The sequence below is a fragment of the Coccinella septempunctata genome, chromosome 6, assembly GCF_907165205.1.
Source record: "Coccinella septempunctata chromosome 6, icCocSept1.1, whole genome shotgun sequence".
Classification (NCBI taxonomy): Eukaryota; Metazoa; Arthropoda; class Insecta; order Coleoptera; family Coccinellidae; genus Coccinella; species Coccinella septempunctata.
In genome coordinates this window covers 20736530-20758451 of record NC_058194.1, presented here as the reverse complement: position 1 = coordinate 20758451, position 21922 = coordinate 20736530, and the positions used below count along the sequence as shown (strand labels likewise).

The window sequence follows — 21922 nt, the reverse complement described above, 5'->3', positions numbered from 1 at the left end:
CGTTTCCTAAACTAGCCATATCCCTAAATGATTATTATATTCGAGTCAGTTTCTCGCAAGGAGTGCTTATCATGGATGAATGAGATTCTCAAAATTTTGAAAAACTTTCATAGATTCACAGACGTACGAAGAATTTAATCAGAAGAGAAGACTTCATGTCTGGGAACTTGATGGTCAATGTTCTATTATCATATAAAATTAGTATTACGAAATTATTTAATACTGCGATCAACATTATTTAACTAACAATATGAATAATCACTTTTACCATTATTGGAAGCTGAAATGATTTATTTTTCTTTTTGACTGATTGAACCGAATCCATAAGTTAACAAAAATTGCAGAAAATAATGAACTCGGACATTAAAATAATGAATCATATTCGAAATATTGCAATGTATAAATTAGTATGGTAACTGTTTATTCATAACTGTACCTCTTGTCCCTGACCTGAGTTATTGTTGATTTTTCTCGGAATAATAGAAATACAATCAGTATAATCTGAAAAATTACAAACACAATCAGGGATGTTCACTTTTCTGAATAGTAATTCTCATACCAACAAATTAATACATAATCAACTTTTGAATATTCCAAGCGGCTCTGAGGAGACAAACAACAGCAAAAACACCCAATCGCTAGACAATTGATGCATAAGATTGATCATTATCGACCTCTTAATGTTTAATTTGTGGGGAATATACGCTCCTCCCTCTATTATACGCAAAATATAATGTATCGTATAATCGGGTAGATGAAGAGGAATGCGTAAATGTTCGCTTAAAAAAAATATTCAGCGTTTCCTCACGTAAAAGTTGTTCCTTGTGAAAATTTCTTGGTAGCGTACGTTTTGGGTACGTGAATTTGATGAAAACTTTGATTCATTATGGAGTGATCTTGATTTACGAGCATCAAATAATTATTTGTTAGAAAAGGCTAATTAGCCTATTCTTACTCGCATTCGTATATGACTCGATAATTCAGAATTTTCGAGCCTGCCAATTCTTCAGATTAATATGCTCAGAAATCTACACAAAGAAGAATATCTGCAATTAGAGTTAACGGAATTCGAGATAATATATCATATATTTTCTAAAACTATAGAAACTGATCACTATAACTCGATTCAATCTTTTAAAATTTGACAAAGTAATATTTGATATAAATGCTTCAACAGTCACCTTCGTAGCCTTAGCCAATTTTGTAGGCGTAGCTATTTTCGTAGTCGTAACCTTGGAAGCTTTAGCCACTTTCATAGCCATCTTTTTAGCCGTAGTCGCCTTATTACTCATTGTCACCTTCATAGCCATCGTTATTTTCATAGCTGTAGCCACCTTTATAGCCACCTTCTCAGCCGTAGCCACTTTCGTAGTCATAGTCATCTTCGCACACATAGCAACAGAGTCGTAACCTTAGCTACCTTAGCAGTCATAACTATCTTCGTAGCCTCGGTCACTTTCGTAAGTCACCTTCGTACTTACTCACTTTCGTATCTATCTTCTCACCATCATACCCGTAGCCACCTTCGTAGCTGTAGCCATTTTCGTAGCTGTAGCCACTTTCGTCACTGTAGCCACTTTCGTAGCTGTAGTCACTTTCGTAGCTGTAGCCACTTTCGTAGCCATAGCTATCTTCGTAGCCATAGCAAAAAATATGATGTAATCCATGGAAAACCATTTGTTCGGAGATAAAGTGAGCTGAATCTTATATAATATATAAAACTATCTCTCGAGAACAGCTGCATGCTGTACCGATTTACATGATTTTGGATCTGTCTTTGACGTGAACAGCAGAATAACTATTGAAGTAAACGAAAAAATGAACTTTCTTGAAATTTCGCATGGAATGGCTTTTTCTGAGATTCGGAATATACACTAATGTTCTGAAAAGCCGAAGAGGAATTAATTTTTTGTTTGTATCTAATGAAATGAACTGTCAAACTACTGAAATGAATTTAGAAATGCCTCTTTCACCATTAGAAATCACCATTAATCTGAAGTGACATACTTACTTCATCTGAATGAAGATTTTAAGATTCCACACTGAAATATTTTCCAAACTTTCAATGTACCTATAACTCTTTTAGATCTAGCAACATCCATGTTAGAATATAGAGCTTCATCGATGTCTAAAAGATGTCAAAAGAATATCAGTTGTAACCCGTAAGAATCGTATAAATTTGTTCAGGACAATGCTGTATTTGTTTAGGTATTTCCACTGAGATTTTATATTTTATCTACAAATATGAAAATTAATTTCATAGTTAACTTCAATATTCAATTCTAATTTGAAATGCTCTTTGCAGCAGTAATTTCAAATCAATATATTCCAATTTTACGAAATTGTACTTATACCTATATCGTCACTGTTAGAATTGAGATATGCATTATCCTTTCACAGGAGGAACTACATCATTTGAAGGAAAAGGTTTTTCTTCAGGAGGGACCTTCAGGTCCATGGGTAAAGTTTTTGTAAAGAAAAATTTGTCCTGCGCTGAAGGTGGTTACAGCTAGTTATTAATATTTTATCTAGTCAACCGGCACCTTCACCATTTTGCAAATATTTCTCTTCGCTATGGAAACTATATAATAACAGTTGTGAACATACAATTCTTAACATTTACGTTCTGGCTTGATTGAGAGCTAAACTGAAAACCTGTGGTACTCAATCGCATGTTAAGATACAGTGATAGCTGAATTTCTTTATCAATTTTTTTTCCATTAATCATTGATAAAAATCCACATTTATAATCCAAAACCTCTATTGTATAAATGCGAGAAAAAAAGATTTGTGTACTGTTATAATGTAGGTACCAATTTCACTACACTAAATTTCTTTTCAGTGGACAAAAATTCTGTATTCCTTGTGAAGTAGGTAGCTATTTGATGTTAATGTTGAATAATTTTCATTTCCCACGTTGTGACTTCCGATAAAGGTATTCAGTTGTTTTGCAATAAATTTTTTAATCTAAATTCAATAATTAGGGAATATAATATTTTTTGCTTTTTCTCTTTCTTGAGTGGATTATTTATAGCTGAAATAGCAGAACTGAAAAATAAAACTGTTAACTTTATGTCTCAGTTTCAAGCTTTGGATTATCCATATCGAGGGGTTGAATACTCAGGGGTGTGGGAATTAATCTTTTCGTTTTTCATTCAATATTGATCAGCTTTCATATATTCATGCAATTCAATATATTTTTATTTCTTTTTTTTGTTTGTTTATTGCTGTGAGCGTTCTATCTTGAGGCATTTCACACTACCTATAGACGATACACACAGTATAATCTGGTGATTTATTCTTATAATTATGCTTCTACAATCTGTAGATATACATTTTAAACTTCCCGAACTAATTCGTTACTAATACGTTACCCAAGTTGAAAATATAGATGAAATTTATAGCCACTATTTGAGCATCCAACACCCATAGGGCTTGAATAAGGAATGGCGAGAACAAGACTTCCGTGGAGAATATCAAAGAACAACCGAAAAAAATTGGACATTGGCACATGTGACACTGACCGAGCGGCTAAAGCGTACAAGATAAGATTCCAGATCTGCGGGAGTCTTGACTTCGGCTTTCACGTTAATTTGCACAGCCGCCTGAGGAGATGGCGAATACCTCTACCAGGACTAGAAAGTGCTAAAACTAGTAGGATGTGATATACTACCATGGATAAATGCATATTTGTAATAGTTCCTCGCGCTATCTTTGCGTGTACACTGATAGACTAGGCAGTGGTGGAGTTGATTGCACACTGATATACAAGTACCACGTGAGGGGTTCTTAATGAGCTTGAAGCCGAACGATTTGTTCAGCCTCAGACAAATTATGCACTATACCGCTTGTGAGCTTCATTTTAGTTCCGAACCCAGATCATTAATTTTGATATGAAATGAAAATTTAATGGTGATCTAACAAGAGAAAGCCAAAGGGGTTAATCGAAGAGGAAAAATATGATGATTTTGACAAACCTTTAACGGGGGTTGCTAAAGACACAAGAGAGCTTTCGTTAATGCGTTTTTACTTTTATAATTTCCCACATGGGAGAGAGTGAAACTTTGTTACCCCAATAAAAATGTTCACAATTCACATAAGTACAGAAAAAATCGCATTGCTGTAGAATTCCTGTAGGACTCCAAAGATCAGTTCATCAAAGCATACAATTCTAGTGGAAATTGAACAACCCAACCCATTCCAGTTATACATACTTTTTCAACGGAAATCACATAGGATAACAAAATTCGTTATTAGGAATGAAATGGTGAATTTTATTGAAATCGAATTTTTACTTCTTTTATGTATTTTAAGGTCAATGACTATACACTTTGAGAATGATTGGATGTTTTTGAGGTGTTATCGAAAATCTGCCTTTTTCGTAGTGTATTAGTTGGTAATAATCGATCTGAAACGAAGATCATAATTATAAAAAAAATGAATGAACATGTAATTGATACTTTATTTCATCTTCCATCATAACTACTAAATAGGTACCCAATACCCTATTAAAAAGAAATATTTCAGATTTCAAAAACATCAATCACTTCATGAGTGACCTTAGAATACACAAAGAGAGTAAAATCGGAATTCAATAAGCACAATAAAATGAATAAGTATTAGTGAAAACCCCATTTGTGGCCAAATCAGAATCAGCAACATTCAGTTTTTGGAATAAAAAGTCAGTGTTAAATGGCCATTCACGGTGTACCCTTGAATGTTACCAATAAAAAAACTCAACTACAATTCACCCCTGGCAGGGGATGTATGACAAACTCAATTATAAAATTTGAAATAAAAATAGACCTGTTCGAGCATTTTGGTACGGAATACTAAACACCTAAGATATGAATTTTGCGCTTAACATTATAGGTACTCACTCGTTGAACATGCCATCCCTACTCTCTTCAGTATTCATCCTGCAAGGTGTGCGATTCGTGGTCAGTAGATAACAATCCCCTTTAAAATCTAGAATACAGCGAATAGCCGGAAAATGCTCATAGCAAAAATTTGCTATCTCTTACATTACTTTTTATTTCAAATCCCTTTGTTATCGCTACCAGCTTAGACATCCCTGAACACCGTCTTTGTCTAGCATTAAGTATTAATGGTTGAATACTCAAAGCCAGTTGTCACTTAAATTGTTGGGTTAATCAGCTATTTTTTCCAACAGAGAGAAAATCTGACGTACTAAGTAATCCTCATAGAATATGAGGATTAATTTTATGATAATGATGAGAATAACCCCGTATATGCACTGATTATTCAGTTTGAATGAGTTGAAAATTGATTATGAATATACTTCATAGTCCATAGTCCAGCTTTTTGAAAGGTTTTCGTCAGAAATATAATGCAAGTTTAAAATTTTCATGAAAATCTATACATCTCTCCTGTCCATCGACTTGAATTTTGATACTATTTAGGTTTTTTAAATTATTCTTCTAATCACTATTCATGAAGTTCGTTTCAGCATGAAGTCCTACTCTGTCTGTTAAAATATCAAACGTAGGCATTCTAGATTCATGCTCGCTTAGTCAACGGTGAACAGAAATAACATATTTACCACTTCGCATGTGTGTTTAGGTGATGTTTATAAATTAGAATTTAAGAAAGCACATAAGCTTGCGAATTACTAGCGTCCATTTGTACTTTTCTTGTATAATGTACGATCCTACAGGGAATTCCAGAAACGTTGGGGCTTTTACCCTCTGAGGAATCCTCAGTTTATTCTGTTTCTTTCTCTTCGTTCTTGCGAATCACATATACATAGTGAGGGACTGGGTATTCCATCTACCACTTGAGCTAAAATAATGGCATCCTACGAAAGTGTATTGATGGCACCATTGGATATCATTGAGTTTAATACTCAATGATACCATGAAACATCTTGATGGAGAATTCGTTGTCAAAGTCAATTATTTATCTTGAGTTCACAAAAATTCATCTTCAAGTAGGCTATGGAATTCTGAAGATCAGTATTCTGTGTCTAAACGTAATCGTTAGCTTTTGGACCATTTATCTGTTAAGCTAGCGTTCTGGATTGTTTTTGTATTGAAACAGCGACTTCAGTATCCCAACGTTACTCTACGTTGTCAATCTTTCCGAAGTACTGCTACTAGTTGTTCGTGAAACAGGCAGTGTTCAACGAAAAAAAGGAAGTCGTCGACCAATGAAGAGGTCCCCAGATCCCAGATTCCCCAGAGTTAATCAACAATGTTGAAAATGTGATGACAGCTCCACGAAATTCTGTTCGGTTTTCATCTCAACTGGCTGGAGTTGTCTTACGCTTTTGAAAGACGATATCAATTTGTTCCATTCAGATTGGACGTGTTATCAGAAAATCGAAGATGTTGATTATGGTGTCTCAACCAATAAATTGATAACCAGAATCATTCTTTTTTCTGATGGAATCTGGTTTCGTCTTTCTAAATATATTAACCCTCACAATGTAAGGATGTGTAGCAGCCAAAAACTAGGAAACTCTTTCATTGAGACACTATATACCTACTGCATTCTCAAAAAAAATCGCCAGAGGGGAATGTGGGACATATTTTCTTTGATGGAACTTTAAATGCAGAACGATATAAAGAAGAAATTATCATTGCTTTTATAGCCGAATTGAATTTTGACGAATGGTCCAATAGTTATTTTCAACAAGATGGTGCCAGAGTACACACAGCTACAGAAACCTTAGCTATAGGTACTTTAAGGAATGTTTCTTTCAAGAACGGCTCATTATTAGCATCAATACCGAACATGAATTTCCTCATTTTCCTCTAAGATCAATTCCAGCAACCACTTATTGTAGAGAACTCTGAAACCTGAAACTCATTCTGATGCAAATCTTCCTATATAAGGAATTTAACGTCCAAGACTTTTGTCTTGGACGTATGAAAATTATGGAATTGTTCCAACCGCCTCAGATTTTGTTCGAATACTTGTAACTCAAAGAAAGAAATGCTTTTCGCACATTGAAAGAAATAATTATTGAAGATGCTAGTAACTTTTTCTGAAAAAGTGCGCTTCCATACCAAATCTTCCTGAGTTACCTACATAATGTCTGGATATTATACATAATTGTTGGATCGTTCACTCTAGCTGTGATAAACGAGGATGTATTGAATTGATAGCCTAGACCAGTTCCATGCATGAAAAAAATATTGCGTTACCATGGCAACGAACAATAACTCATTAAAAGTGCCAGTTTGAAGATTGAGGTAAAAAAAGTAGACCAAAGTAACGCAATAAATTAAAAGAAAGAAGCTGTCCACCGAAATTGTGAAAATCGAAAAATTGGAGTATCGAGCCATCATCAAGTACCTGTAGGTATTTAAAAGGGTTAAGAGGTAGGCAGATTTACGAAGATATGCTTAATACCCTTGGTGAACAATGTCCTTCGTATGTGACCGTGAAAAATTGGACTGCAAGCTTCAAAAGAGGTAAATTTTCCATTGAAGATGATGACCGATCGGGAAGGCCAGTTTCTGTGTCAGTCCCCGAAAATATCGATGCAGTTCATGACATGATTTTATCAGACCGTCGAATTGGGCTAAAACGGATATCTGAAGCACTGAAATATTTTATACGAACGCATTCATCATAAAGTTAACGTCAATTTGGACATGAGAAAAATTGCTGCAAGATGGATCCCCAAATGTTTGAATGTTGACCAAAAGCGTGCGAGGGTAGAAGCATCGTGTTCGGTCTGTGCTCGATTTGAAAACGATATAGACTTCTTAAACCGAATTGTTACTATGGATGAGACTTGGGTACATTTCTACGAACCAGAAACAAAGAAACAATCGATGGAATGGCGACACTCTGGTTCTCCAACACCTAAGAAGTTTCCTCTCCAAAAATCTGCTGGATAAGTAGTTGCTTCAGTTTTTTGGGATTGCCATTGAGTAATCATGATTGATTTTTTGGATAAGGGTAGAACGACAACCGGAGATTACTAGTCGACATTACTGACCACTCTACGGGAAAAAATTAAAGAGAAAAGACGCGGAAAGCTATCCAAAGGTGTTTTGTTTTTGCAGGACAAAGCCAAAAGCTGCACACGAATCTCATGTTGCCATGCAAAAAATTCGTGATTTAGGGTTTGAATTACTAGAACACCAGATTTGGCTCCATCCGACTATCATCTCTTTCCTCAACTGAAAAAAAGTTTAAAAGGTCGTAAATTTCCTTCCAACGAGGAGGTAATAAAAGCTGTGGAGGTCTGGTTTGCAGATCAAGAAGAACATTTTTTTGAAAGGTGTAATAAATGTATCTAATTAAGAGGAGAATATGTCGAGTAATAAAATATTTTGACATTGAAACTTTGTTTGGTTCTATAGTAGGCTACGAATTTTTCAATGCATCCTCGTATACATCAGGGTTTTGTCCCTGTAGTGTAGCGTATTGTATCTACACATACGTTTCCAGTTTATTTGAAGGCACAAATTGTACCCACATATTTGAATGGGTTCGAAAAAAGAGTGTATTGTGAAATTTCACGATCAACTACCACCACCAGATGGCGAAGTGCCTATTAGCCGAATCGTTCCCAAAAAAACGGAGTCACACCAACCATACAAAATAGTCCGAATTCCCCACAAGCCGAAGAAGAGATTCCAAGAGGACCGCGATGTGCAAGACGAAGCCACCTCATGAATGGAGATCACCTGATTGCTCACAATTAAAGAATTTTATTGTCGCTGTGGCCTCAATGAAAATCACGTCCAACAATTAGTTTTAGGAGTTTCATTATTGTGCGACTGCGTCAATTAAAATAGCTTCGGAAAAGTTATCGCAAACAACAAATAATGAATCACATCTAAATGGTAATAAGAGCTGAATATTAAGAACTATTTAAGGTTATTTGACATTCAAAGGGACACGCTCGAGGAGCTAATCATCAAGACGCACCCTGACTGAAGATTTCCATCATGACACAATTATTATACCGGGAATGTGACGTACATAAACATATCAACTTCCGTTTTCGATCAGCTTTAAATTCTGGTCATTTCGCACAAAGGAAATAACGAAAATGAATATGAGAAACACTTCGGAAATATGTATTCATATATTGTATTTATGACTTGATATATCGTTTTGAATGGATAATTATTTTTGAACTCCATACGATTCGAAATTTTCGGTTATTATTAGCTCATGAATTGAAGGAACCAGGAAGTGAATGCAAACAGTTTTTGAATAGCGAACCACTAGGTTTCTTATAAGGTAGATCAAAGAATCGGTAGACCCTTCTGAGTATTATTCTTCCCGAAGGATATATCCATGTATCTTCTTTTTTGGCGTATCTATAACTGGTTGCCTCTTTGAACACTAAATTGAATTGGTAGCTTTGATACTTCGGTGTTTTATGAGAATTAAGTATCATTCAATTTGTAGGTACTTGATCAGTTATTAATTAGATCCAACTTTTTTTTTCAGGCGTTTTTGTACAGTACTTAGATCTAAGTGGGAAAAGATTTTGAATGTTTTGTCAGTTGATTTGCTTATTTGGTACATCAAGAATCGTTTAAGATCCGCTTTTATTAACAAGATTGGGTGAATCTTTTTGGTGAATTGTCTAATGGTTTCCTATTTTGTTTTTAGCATATTATTGAATCGATAGATTTGCTATTTCGATGATGAAGGGTGTTGTTGAAATTCAATAAAATAATTTTAGAGGTATTCTCTCAGTAATTTTTTATGCAAAAATATAGAATATCTATATAAATATAGATTCACAGACGCTTAGTTACGGAGCTACAAATTGTTGAAAAAAAAATTGAATAGATGGTTGCATCGCAGAAGGAGGAGGGCATTTCCAGCAGATTTTCAGAAGAAATCAAAGTTAAAATACGTTTATTGAATTAAAAATGGAAGTTATTAGAAACAAAATAAATTAGTAACGTACCGGTAGATTCGGTTGACTTGGGACAGTCCTGTAACTTGGGACAATTACCCCCTTGCAGATTTCTTTGTTTTTTACCATTTATGAGTGAAGGGACAAACTTATAAGATTGTGTAACCTCTTTTCGGTTAGTTTAACACTTAATTCCTGTTGAGTTTGCCGTGAACAGAGCGTTTGAAATGACAGGAAAAATTAACGAATTCAGGAGAGTAAAAGCGCGTTTTTTTATAGCCCTTATACTTTCTAGTGTCCTGTACATGTGTTTCAATTTGTGCATGTGTAATTTTTTTTCTGGATACGTGGGATATTGGATATGTCAAGAAACAAGGTTGTTTATTTACGTTATTTCCACAAAAAAATCACCAAAGAATGAAAGAAATCAAAGTTCCCTTGTTTTGTTTGGTTTTTTTACATTTGAGATGCAATATATTTACTTCCGCTGTAATAGGGGTTTATCATTTAATTTCCTTACCGAATTTCAACTATATAATCACAAATTCTAATTTTTCAAAACTATACACCGTCCCAAATTACCTATTTCATTTGAGAGTTGAGAAATCAATAGATTTCAACTAGTGTCCCAAGCCTCTCAAATCGGTGGGTGACTTGGGAAAAGTATATTTCATTTTTTTCAAAATGTATATCCGAATTCTGAAGCATGGTATATATCCTAATCAATAGTCTGAGTCATTAAGCATATTCGAACCTCTTTTTCAGATAAAAATAGATCACTGTTTTGAAAATATGACAAGTTGAATTCAACAATCGTCCCAAGTCACCCGAATCTACGGTACCTTTTTCTTATTTTGTTGATAGCATTTTGTCCAGCAGAGATTTTCTTGAAATTGGTTAGGAAAACGAAAAAATCATAAGGGGTTCAAAATGTTTTCAAATGAAACGAGAAATTCTTTTTTATTTTGGAATATTAGAAGAAGATCATGTCAAAAAGATCCAGGGAGATAAGAGGGGAAAATAACACCATGTAGATTTTCATTATTTCTCACCATGTCCGATTATGGAAAATCTTCAATCAATCAATGAGCAATTCATGTTGCGAATTTGAGCCGAGTATGTCAAAAATGTGCAGGAGATATAAAGAAAAAACTAAAAAAATTAAACATTCAACACCCTCTAATAGCTCAGTAAATAAGCGTATGCCAATCTTTATTTATATGAAGTTTTTGCCATGGGATATACCCTTGAAATTATTATATCGCAACATCCTGTATAATACAACAAAATTTTTTTTGATTGCTCTCTCACTCCCATCATCTGAAATACCCATACCATTTTTTGACAATTCAACAAAAAATCACTAGTTAATTTCTCTCTAAACAATGCATTTACATCCTGCATATTATGGAAAGTAATTTATTCAGTTTTTTTCCCAAAATGTTCATTACTGATTTGATTTTGGTATTTCGGCGATTATCATAAATCCCTTGGAGAAATTAAGGGTTAGCCACTTATTTTCCTTCTAACGCATTTTCCTCATTCTTCTGCTATGAGTCTAAATAGATCGAGGTAAACTCCTAGACCTTTCCTCAGATCTCTCGACAATGGAACTCTTCTCTAGCTCAGATTATCTAGGCTTGGTATGCAAGAAAAACGCAGAAAATAACTTGTTGCCTCCTCGCCTTGTATTTATTGGCTTTAATAGGAACTATTATTCGGTCGATTTAGAAACGATTTCAATGACATCCCCATAAACAATCGAATAACACCTGTGTGACATTGATATCGACCAAGAAGTAACATTAACTTTAACGATTTCACTGCTATTTTCCGCGTACTTAATAGTAACTGTTGATCGCTTTGTAAATCAGCAGCTGATTAAATTTTATGTCCCAGTTTTTATGTCAAATTGTTTAGTATAATATTATGTCCAATAGGGGTTATTATGTGACTTTATGATCTGCTCGACGCTTTGTTGGGAATTGCTTTGTACAGGTCTCTGAAATATTGGTTACAATTAATCTTATCATTGACTGAATTAATGATCAAACCAGCAGTATTGTAGGCGAATATAGTTTTTTGTTTCTACCTATTCTCAAAAAATCACAAGACAATAATATTGCCATGAAATTATTATGTAATGAAAACAGAAAATTAATCAAATTTGTGAAAATTCTGGTCTATCCTAGCCTAATAACTTGTAAGTGGGACAAATCATTACGTTTTGTATTCGACTGAAATGAAGAAAGACTAAATGAAATTGTACCAATAAAGCTGCTCAATCTTCCCTAGAAAGTTACAATATTTGGGACACATAATGCGAGGCGAGAAGTACAATATCTTACGATTAATAATGCAGGGGAAAATAGAAGGCAAAAGAGGCGTAGGAAGAAGACGAATCTCATGGCTGAGAAATCTGAGAGAGTGGTTTGGATGCAGCTCAAAACATCTCTTTAGAGCCGCTGTCTCCAAAGTCAAGATAGCTATGATGGTTGCCGACATCCGCCTCGGATATGGCACTTGAAGAAGAAGAAGAATCTTCCCTAATATAGGCAAATATTTAATCCATTTTTCTATGTATATTGGGACACTTGTAAAGATATCTGAACATAGAAAAAATCCTAATACTATATTATAACGTGCGTTCAACAAAATTCGTCGTCAATTAGGCTATGAAATTTTGAAGGCTGATGTTCGGTGTCTGAATGTATGTCTTTCCTTGAATTACTTCATCTTCCCAAAATGTAAACATTGATGACATTAACCTATATATCGTAATTTTGTACGGAAAGGCACTTTTCAGAAAAAGTTACCTATAAATTTCACCCACCGTTCAAAAAGCATTTCTTTCATTGAGTAAGATGACAAGAATCCAAACTGAGGCGGTTAGAAAAATTCTTCGTAAAAATTTTAACCGTCCACTATTTTCATACGTAAGAGACATGAATCTTGAATTAATGGTGGTATTATGTTTTTTTTTGTAAGAAGGTTCTAGCTTCTTCAGTCATATGCAACATAGGCTTCTATGAAGTCGCCGGAACAGAATATTTCCATTCTCCTTCAATTTTCTTCCCAATTTTGAAGTAGGATTCAATAGTGAAAGCCTTTCACACATCCGTAAAAACCATCTTTATAATTTGCTGATAATTTTAATTCAACAACAATCCAAAATGCTCAAATGACAGTTCACCTGGAAAATAGTATAGCACGAGCTAAGAATTACGTTTAGACACGAAATATCAACGTTCAAAATTCCATAGCCTACTTGACGACGATTTTTTTTAACGCACGTTATTAGAAGATCAATGAATTTTTACGTCAATTCCACGCAGACAATGTCATTTCCCGTCCGTGAAAATAAATCAAATAAAATGGAGTAACAAATAATAAGGGGAGAGAAAATGAAAATTCCTAGAAATTGAAATAAAACTCAATAATAATAAAAGACGAATAAAGTTTTTTTTCTATTATACAAATCAAGAGAGTATAAGTTTTGACTCAAAGAAAATGAGAATAAATAGAAGTGAATATCTTACTCAATGAATATACTATAAAATATCTTAAGAGATGTAGGTAGCAGCTCCTATTTCCTTTACTCACCCATTGAAACATCTTATCTAACAGCTACTTCAAAGAGAATTTAAGGACCTTAGGATGACAACTTTGTCGTTGAAGAAGATTAACTTCAACATTCGGTTTCTTCTTTCTTGAAAGATTTTCTTTCTACAGATCTCATCAACAATGTCGGAATCGTAGGAGTATTAAATCGTTAAGACGGAACACATTCGTCTAAAACGAGGATAAATAACTTGGAAGAGCAGCAATTAGAGCTATTTTTACTCTGACCGAAATAGAAGAACATAGTTTCTGTTATATTTACTTATGTTTGGAAATAGATTGAGCTGGCACCGGCGAACTATTTCCTTTTAAAATAAATGATGTTCTGTTGTTGAAAAACTGAATTCAAAATGCGAGAGAATGTGCATATCGTTTGTGACAAAAGACACAGATTTTCCCTCGTTATAAAAAACATTTAATCTTAAATCAAAATATTACTCCCTTTCAATTTATTAAAAATAAATAAATTGAGGCAATTGTACATAAGAATTGAGCACTATCAGAAAAAATCTTTCCAACTTTTGGTTTGCATTGATCCAATCTGAAAATTGGCTATTCAAAGATGAAAATTCATATTTCCAAGCTATGAAGCTGTACTGTGGTAGTCATGAACTATAGGAATCTTCAATTGATGTATAAAATGAAATATTTCATCGAACACGAAAGATAGGAATCAATTATAATTATTCATTATAAACAGTTTGAAATCATTTAATTGAAAATATTTACTGGACCTGAGGTGTTGATTTCTTGAGTATTATATGTGAGAAAACTAATGTGGGAAACGAATACAACAGTGCAATCTAATGTGCACCTTCAATGTTCTTCGTTGCAAAAACCAACCAACTAGTTTTTGTCCACCATAATACGCTCAAGAGAAATCGAGACATATCAATAAAATTCGCAGAATCCCATAGAGTCGTGTGACAATTAGAGAAAGATATCCCTCGTTGAAAATATCTCATACAAGGCAAAAACTTCCCAATATGTTACACTGTTTCTCGATCTCGAAGCTCGTCCAAAGGTGCCAACACCAAGTTAGGTAATAATTATCACATTTCTACCTTTATTAATGCGGTTTTACTCATATGACGATTTCCAATTCTATATAGACTCATTAAATTATAAACTCTAATCATTCTTCGATCTATATCAATTGTTTCGAGCTATATGTCTTTATAAAAGACATGCAGTTTATTCGAATAAGTGATTAGATTGCGGACAAGAACAGTTTTCATCGGATGAAAGACAATATCTGCCCATATTATATTCTGCGTAATTGAAATGACATGTACTGCTTGCTTGAACGTATGCCCTAAACCGAACTTTATTATTGGCATTGGGTGGGTAAGCAATATTAATGCCTTGTTAACCATACTAGGATCTGAAAAACCGAATAATGGTTCTGAAATCGTATATGCCGTTGAACATTATTCACAAGAGAAATGGTTTTTTTCGAAAACCAGGAGCTGCTTTTGTTGTAATGTAGTTATTCATTTCCTGTATAGGCATTTAAGGAGAACAGACGACAGTGAATGATTAAATTGGATTTCACCACACAGAAAAGGACCTTATTCCCAAGACCATATGCAAGAAAGCTATACGGTCACATTAGGTTAGGGGTAAAAATGTATCAATTAATTCAAAAAACATACGCAGAGTACACTGTGAAGAAATATACTGAATTGAAAAAAAACTTTCAGTTTTTGAAAAGATTTAGGTATAAGATGAATATTTCCTGTGCACATGTTCTGATAATCCAAAATAATCATTGTCATTTTCAAATGAATGAAACAGTGAATTGAATAAAAAGCAACAACAACAAGCAACAAATAAGAACAGAACACAAGATTAGTAGATTAGAAAAGGAATCAAAATGTACGTTTGCAGCACATCAAATGAAAAATCAGGCAGATAAATGCCATCATCTAAATTTGTCATCAAAGCTCAGCTTGATGTAACAGGTGACAGGCTAGTTTTACTTACGAATTTGTTTTGACGCTCATCAAATATGAATGAACAATGAAGCGATTCCTTGAAGATTTAATTCATTTGTCAAATTTGAGTGCATGTGGATTTTCAATCTTCACTCGAATATTTTGAAGTCACATTTTCATTTTGTACCATTATACATATATGAAAAGTTGAAATGAAATTACTCACCTATCATATCCTCTTTTCGTTTGAATGGATCACCAACTTTCTGGGTGCAGGATGGATAATAAAACGCGAAAATAATTTTTATTTTTTATTGCAAAATTGGAGAATATCAAAACGATATACATAACGAATTTCGCACAAAGAAGGCACTTTACACTATATTTCCTAGGATTAACAAACCAAATAGTTCGTTTGCAATATTGCATGATATGGATTTTATAGGTATGGTTTGCTTAAATCGTCATGAAAAATGAAGTGAAAATAAAGAGATTCGGAAGGAATGAAAACAAAACAACCGGAAAAAACTAGGTACATTCTTATATGAACTAAAAACCATTTAAATTAATCACATCGAATTGCCGCTAATTTAGAGTAACAAATTTGTGATAGGAAAATAGTCAGAATTTTAGATGTAACACACTAAACAAAAATTTATTAAAATCTACACATTTGACTAGCTAATAAAAACAAAGCTAATGGTTATTTACCATCACACACTCTTCACTTACTCTTGTATCCGTTTGAATAGAATTTTTCAGATTGAAATTGACCAAATTTATCGATTTTTCTATAAGGAATTTCAACTATACAATATTATAATTATATATGTCATAATAAAGGAATCTAAATGACTAGTGAAGCACTTGCAGGGCAGTCAAAAATTGTTTTACCCAAACACCATTCATAGAATGGTTAGTAAGTACCTATAAAGTATAAGAATTTATAACTCGCTTATTGTCGTTGATGAAACAAGGTAAAAATTATTTATATACACTTGTAATACGAAATATTCATATCTGTTAAATTCTCAGACATATGCAGAATCTAAGTACATATACCTAATAACGAATAAAACTCGAAAATATAGTTGATGAAAGTTCATAAAGATCTGATTTGAAATCCTTCAATGCAAAATTTTAAAGCTCCATTGAAAAAGAATGAAACTTAAGTTTTTCAATCAGTTGATAAATAGAGATATGTAACTCAATTTCTGTTGTTGATAAGCAGTCTTCGCGAATCTTCAAATACTTATACATATACTTATGAGTATATGGCATAGTATATCTTATACAATGACTAAACCATTCTACCCATAACCTTTTCAAGACACAATTGACTGAAAAATAATATCTTCAATCAGCTCATCCAAGATAGGCGTTGTCTAGAAACATTTTTGTTGAATATTTTCCGTATGCTCTTATTGAATGATCTCTTCCGTTTCAGTATATTTAGCCCAATGATGAAACACGGTAGTTCTAAAAATGGACGTTACTAGTGGTTGGCAAACGTTAACACATGCGATATTTTCTCCAAACATTGAACATTGTAGTCAAGTTAGGTTTATTTACAGACTATCTAAGCCTACAACAGAAGTTTGATGTTATTTTTCGAACTTTGGCAAAATCTCAACGAAGTTTATTAGATTCTTTTATGTGAATTCAGCGGTTCCTCATCTGGAAATATTTCAAATACAGCATAAAATTGAAATAACATTATTTCAGACGATTCGTGCTCAGTTTTCTGTCAATGAGATCTATAATGCAGGAATTCTACTGCAGGGAGGATGTTTCACTCGCACAGCAAATAACACCGATACTTGGTCGGCGTATTCTTTTGAAATTTAAGGTATTTCGATAGAACTACCACTTCAAAATAAGTTAACTCCATTTTTCAATGACCTACTGTCATTGCACTGGGCATTTTGATTGCAGTTTCATCCTGGTATTTTGGATTTTATTTCTGGACTCAATTCTGCGCTAATTTATGACTCTAGTGCTTTTCAATTGTTGCAGAAATATCGGGTTCTGTTAGTTCAACGTAAAGCTAGCATAACTGCCAGAACCAAACGTCTTGATAGAATATTTATCAACCATTATAGGCTTATTTCGAGTTCTTGTTTGAACCCACTGCCAATTAGCTTAATGTCAAGCTAACAGATACGAACAGCTAATTTAATAATTATATAAGGTTTAAGGAATATTATTCCTTTTTACCATTTCCAGTTTTTTTTAAAACCTGGATTTTGCTGGCTTAACTCTAAGTTAGCAGAATCCATCGTTTCTCTAACCATTGAAGAGGAAAAAACTCTTTAACTAGGGTTATATATTCCCTTAACTCATTGCTAGAAAAAACTTCAAAATGTCAAGTTGTTTCTGTTAACTACTACGTACTAAGTATGTAGTTTATTTATTTGAATAGGTTGTTAAACCAATGCCGAGTAAATTATACTGATGGTTTAAGATTCTCTACGATTATAAGTAGGTATAAACATTCATTAATTTTCTGAGTAATTCACTCAATCCAAAGATAATTCAACTTTTACTGAATCCTTTTCCTTTTTCACCTACATATACTCGCCAATTTCTTGATTCTAATCTGAAGTGAAGCATTAGTCCATGAAATAGGTACCTTATGTATATCTGCAATTCGAACATATAGACAAGTGGAAAGTCAAGTCTCTTTACATTGCAATGAAACGGTATATGATTCCTTCATGAACCTTGGGGGTTCAGGCAGTATGAATCTATTTCACTATTTCCTAGCATAAACGAAATTGGAAGACACAGCCTGTAGATGTATCGAATTCATCCAAATGGAAAGCTCCTTACAAATGAAGCAGTTTGATTACTGAATTTGAAATCATCAACACTAACATAACTTTTTTTATCGGTTGTTCAAAACGAAGTTACAAATGATGTAATTTAAATCTTAGTTTGAGGATTTTTGTTGTTATTTTGTTCGGAGCTCATCCAAAATTCAACGAATTCTGTCGCAATTGTGCATCGTCTGAGAATAAAACGGAGTAAAATATACTACTAACTTATGTCATTAGAATCATCTTTGGTAGGATTGCGCGTTTTCCTCTTGGATAGGTCAAGCTCCCCTTGACCATTGGCAGTTACCATAGACAATGGTATGGTGATAAATTGTGGTTGATTGGAACTGGGATCTGCATGAGCTAAGCTGAATAGAACTCCGTTTCCATTAGGTTGTGCATACATCATACCTTGTGGGGTTTGATAAACTAAGGGGGAAATAAGAGGTGGGGGGTTGGTATTGGAGGAAGCAGAGGAAGACGTGGGTTTGGTGCTCGTGGATGTGACGTTGTTTGCAGAAGAGTAGGATGTGCTGGTGGATGATGACTCAGACGACATCCTCGAAGTTTTGGCTGGTGGGTGAGATGAGTCTGGGGAACTGCTGGTTGCCTTGATTGATATTTCTGGGGGGATGTAAAGTTGGAGGGGGTTATCCGCATCTCCATTTTCTCCATCACTGGAATCGCCACTGGAATCACCACCTGACATATTCTCATCCTGGAAAAAAAAGGATAATTCAATAAAATTTACTAAGCTCGAATTGATATTCGAATACAACGAAGGAAATGAACTTTTGGCATTTTTTCATTGATAGTTAAACCTTTCTAAATGATAATCGATATAATGCTTCCAGTTCCACATCTCAAACTGGTGTTGAAATATTCATGTAAGAACAATCATAAGATGGTTAATATGGTTATACTGAGATATCTGTGAGGGTTCGCCAAATTGGCTAGCAACAAAACATAGGTATATGTTCGAAAAAATTAGATATGCTTTGCTCATCTAGATATACATGCTTTGGTTCTTCCAGTTGTTTTCTTATATTATTACTCGTCCAGATAACGATCAATTGAAAACATTGAAAAAATATTTGTTGACTCTTTGAAAGTAAATACAAAGCTTGAAACAATGGACCCTTGAAGTATTTCTTAACCACAATAGATAAAATATGTTTGTACTTGAATGGTTATTTCCTATCACTGCACTGATTTACTTTATATATAAAACGACGCAACAAATACATTTCTTCCATTGATATTACACGTTTTCAGAATAACGCTGGTAAAAATACGAGTAAGTATGGAAAACTCCAAATAATCCTTAAAAAAAGCATTCAAATAAAGTATTATTTAAATTATTATTATTTTCATATTAAATGCTATGTCTTCAGATCTTTCTTCAGTGCCATGAGGAAGTTTTATATTTGCTGCTTGCTACTCAGCATATTTTTTATCATGGTGCCTTCAACGTTTGCTTTTCCTGATGTGGCTATTCAGGATTCAGAAAGGAATTGCGAATGCATTTTTCGACATGCATGCCAAGGAGAGATCAATTCTGAGTATGTTTTTTATTATTGACAGTGTCACTTTTAATTTTTGAAACGAATAAAATTTGTCTGTACTTATACGCATACATAATATCTACAGTCCCTGGCCAGTTTATTAGACGCACTGAGGATTTTTTTTATATTTACTGGTATTGCCCGACGAAAAAGCAGAATATTTGAATTTCATTTCCACAGAATGTCAGTTTTATCTACGACTCTCATTAAATTGTTCTATTTGGCATTTATTTTTGATGTTGTAGTATTAGTACTTAACTATGAATCAGTACTATGTCTTCCAGTGGACGTCTTGCATTCTGCAGGTTCGGACGTTATTTCGATAATCCACATATGAAATCATTATCTTCGAATGCAGCAAACCGAACAATTCTGCATTGATAGTATGAAGCTCTCATAGCTACACAGGGTGGCTCAGCAAAATATTAGAATTTCATGTTCAATCATCAATAAATCAATATTTTTTATTGAATATGATATATTATATGTGAAAACCATTTACAGATGAAGTATATGTAACATATACATTCAATTTAATAATTCAATATTGAAATTTTGCATCGAATCAATGCGTCTAATAATATGGCCAGGGACTGTATGTTCAATTGAAAATAATATTCGAATTGAATTTTGCAATTATCTCTTAGGAAAAAATTGGAGAAAAGGACAAAGCTATATCTCTAACACATCTTTATTATTATAGAAACATTTGTAAAGACTTCATTAGATTCAATTTGTTGTTTTAGTTGAAGAAAGGAATATTAAATCGGAAACTGTTGAGACTGAAAACATTGATAAAATTTAGGAAAATTTAAATTGAAATGAAAAGCAATCACTCATTAATGAATAAAAAAATATTCCGCATTTATATTTTAGTCATTATAGAATTTATTTTCAGCATCTACTGTCCTGGGAGTTATATTTTCGCATGCTGCATTCAATGATGGAGTACAAAAGAAGAAAATAAAAAAGAGAATCGATGACAATGCTTTTATTGCTATGATGAAATAATCTCCTATTTCATTTTCTGAATAATATTGATTGCTTGAGTAGGTATAAACGACTCCTTATTTTTGAAAGCTTTTATTAAACTCATGCATGTTTGTATATTTGTATTGATGTATGTTAGTTTGAGTCAAATATTAAAACTGAATGTTGATCAATTTCTAATCATCTAATTAAATACGAATTTGTCAGATGTTTTTAATTCCGATGGCAATGGTTATAGATTTTTTGTTAGAGAAACACAAAATGGCGGGTTCAAGATGGCGGAAGTATTGATGTACGTAGGTTTGAGCCAAATATTATAACTGTATATTGATCAACTTCAAGTCGTCCAATTAAATTGAAATTTGTTGAATGTTTTCAATTCCGATGACAATGTTTATAGAGTTTTTCTTAGGGAAAAAACCTTAGACTAAAGAAAGTCTAAGGAAAAAACGCAACAGCTGATCCAAAATGGCGGAATAATACGAAGACGATTCGATTTAATGAATTTATATGTGGGAAATTATGAATTTTTGGTCATTTGGTGAGAAAGGAAGGGTTAACAGCGATATAAATAAGACAGTGAAAGTGATTTGTAGAACATAAACGACATAACGCGCAGACGTCAAAATGCCTAAAATATAGAGAAAAGGTAGAAGGTTGAATTGACATAAAAAACAAAGCGATAACGACGTTCTTCTTAATAGGTACCAGAATATTCTAAGAGGACCTCTTTTGGGCAAACTTTGATACGTGGGTCTTGGAAGACTATAAAAGAGCTTCTCCTAACCTTAGTGTTTATCTCTTAGCTTCAAAGTCGGTTTTCTGCATCAGGTTTTCAGTCAGCATGCTTTTTGCGATTTTTATTCTAGTCGATACAGGTACGAGCCACCATTCACTGTTGTGTCAAAATTAACAGTTCTTTGCCAAAGGTGGCGTAAGGACACTGTACCCACAGCCGTCTATACAGACGGCTGTGCTGTTACAAAGCCTACACAGAACAAAACGAGTGCGAACTCGTACAAGCTCACAGAGCTTCTGAGGGGTACTTCGGTACCTACGGAGAATCAGGATAATATAGGTATATAATGATAATAATATACAAATAAGACTTATGGTCAGTTTCTGTTGACA

The 21922-nt window shown here is 33.6% G+C and overlaps 1 protein-coding gene and 1 long non-coding RNA gene across 2 annotated transcripts in view; one reads left to right on the top strand and one right to left on the bottom strand.

Annotated features, from left to right (window-relative positions):
• Positions 1 to 16824: 16824 nt before the first annotated feature.
• The window catches only part of LOC123314697 (serum response factor homolog), a 116348-nt gene continuing 111250 nt past the window's right edge, over positions 16825 to 21922 (bottom strand). Inside the window, exon 3 of the mRNA XM_044900001.1 lies at positions 16825 to 18954. Coding sequence (XP_044755936.1) covers positions 18457 to 18954 — 498 coding nt within the window. The 3' untranslated portion in view covers positions 16825 to 18456. The remainder of the gene's footprint in view (positions 18955 to 21922) is intronic.
• On the top strand, positions 19352 to 20971 carry LOC123314700. The gene is made up of 3 exons (XR_006537861.1): positions 19352 to 19533; positions 19631 to 19798; positions 20700 to 20971. It is a non-coding gene; the product is annotated as an uncharacterized LOC123314700 (long non-coding RNA).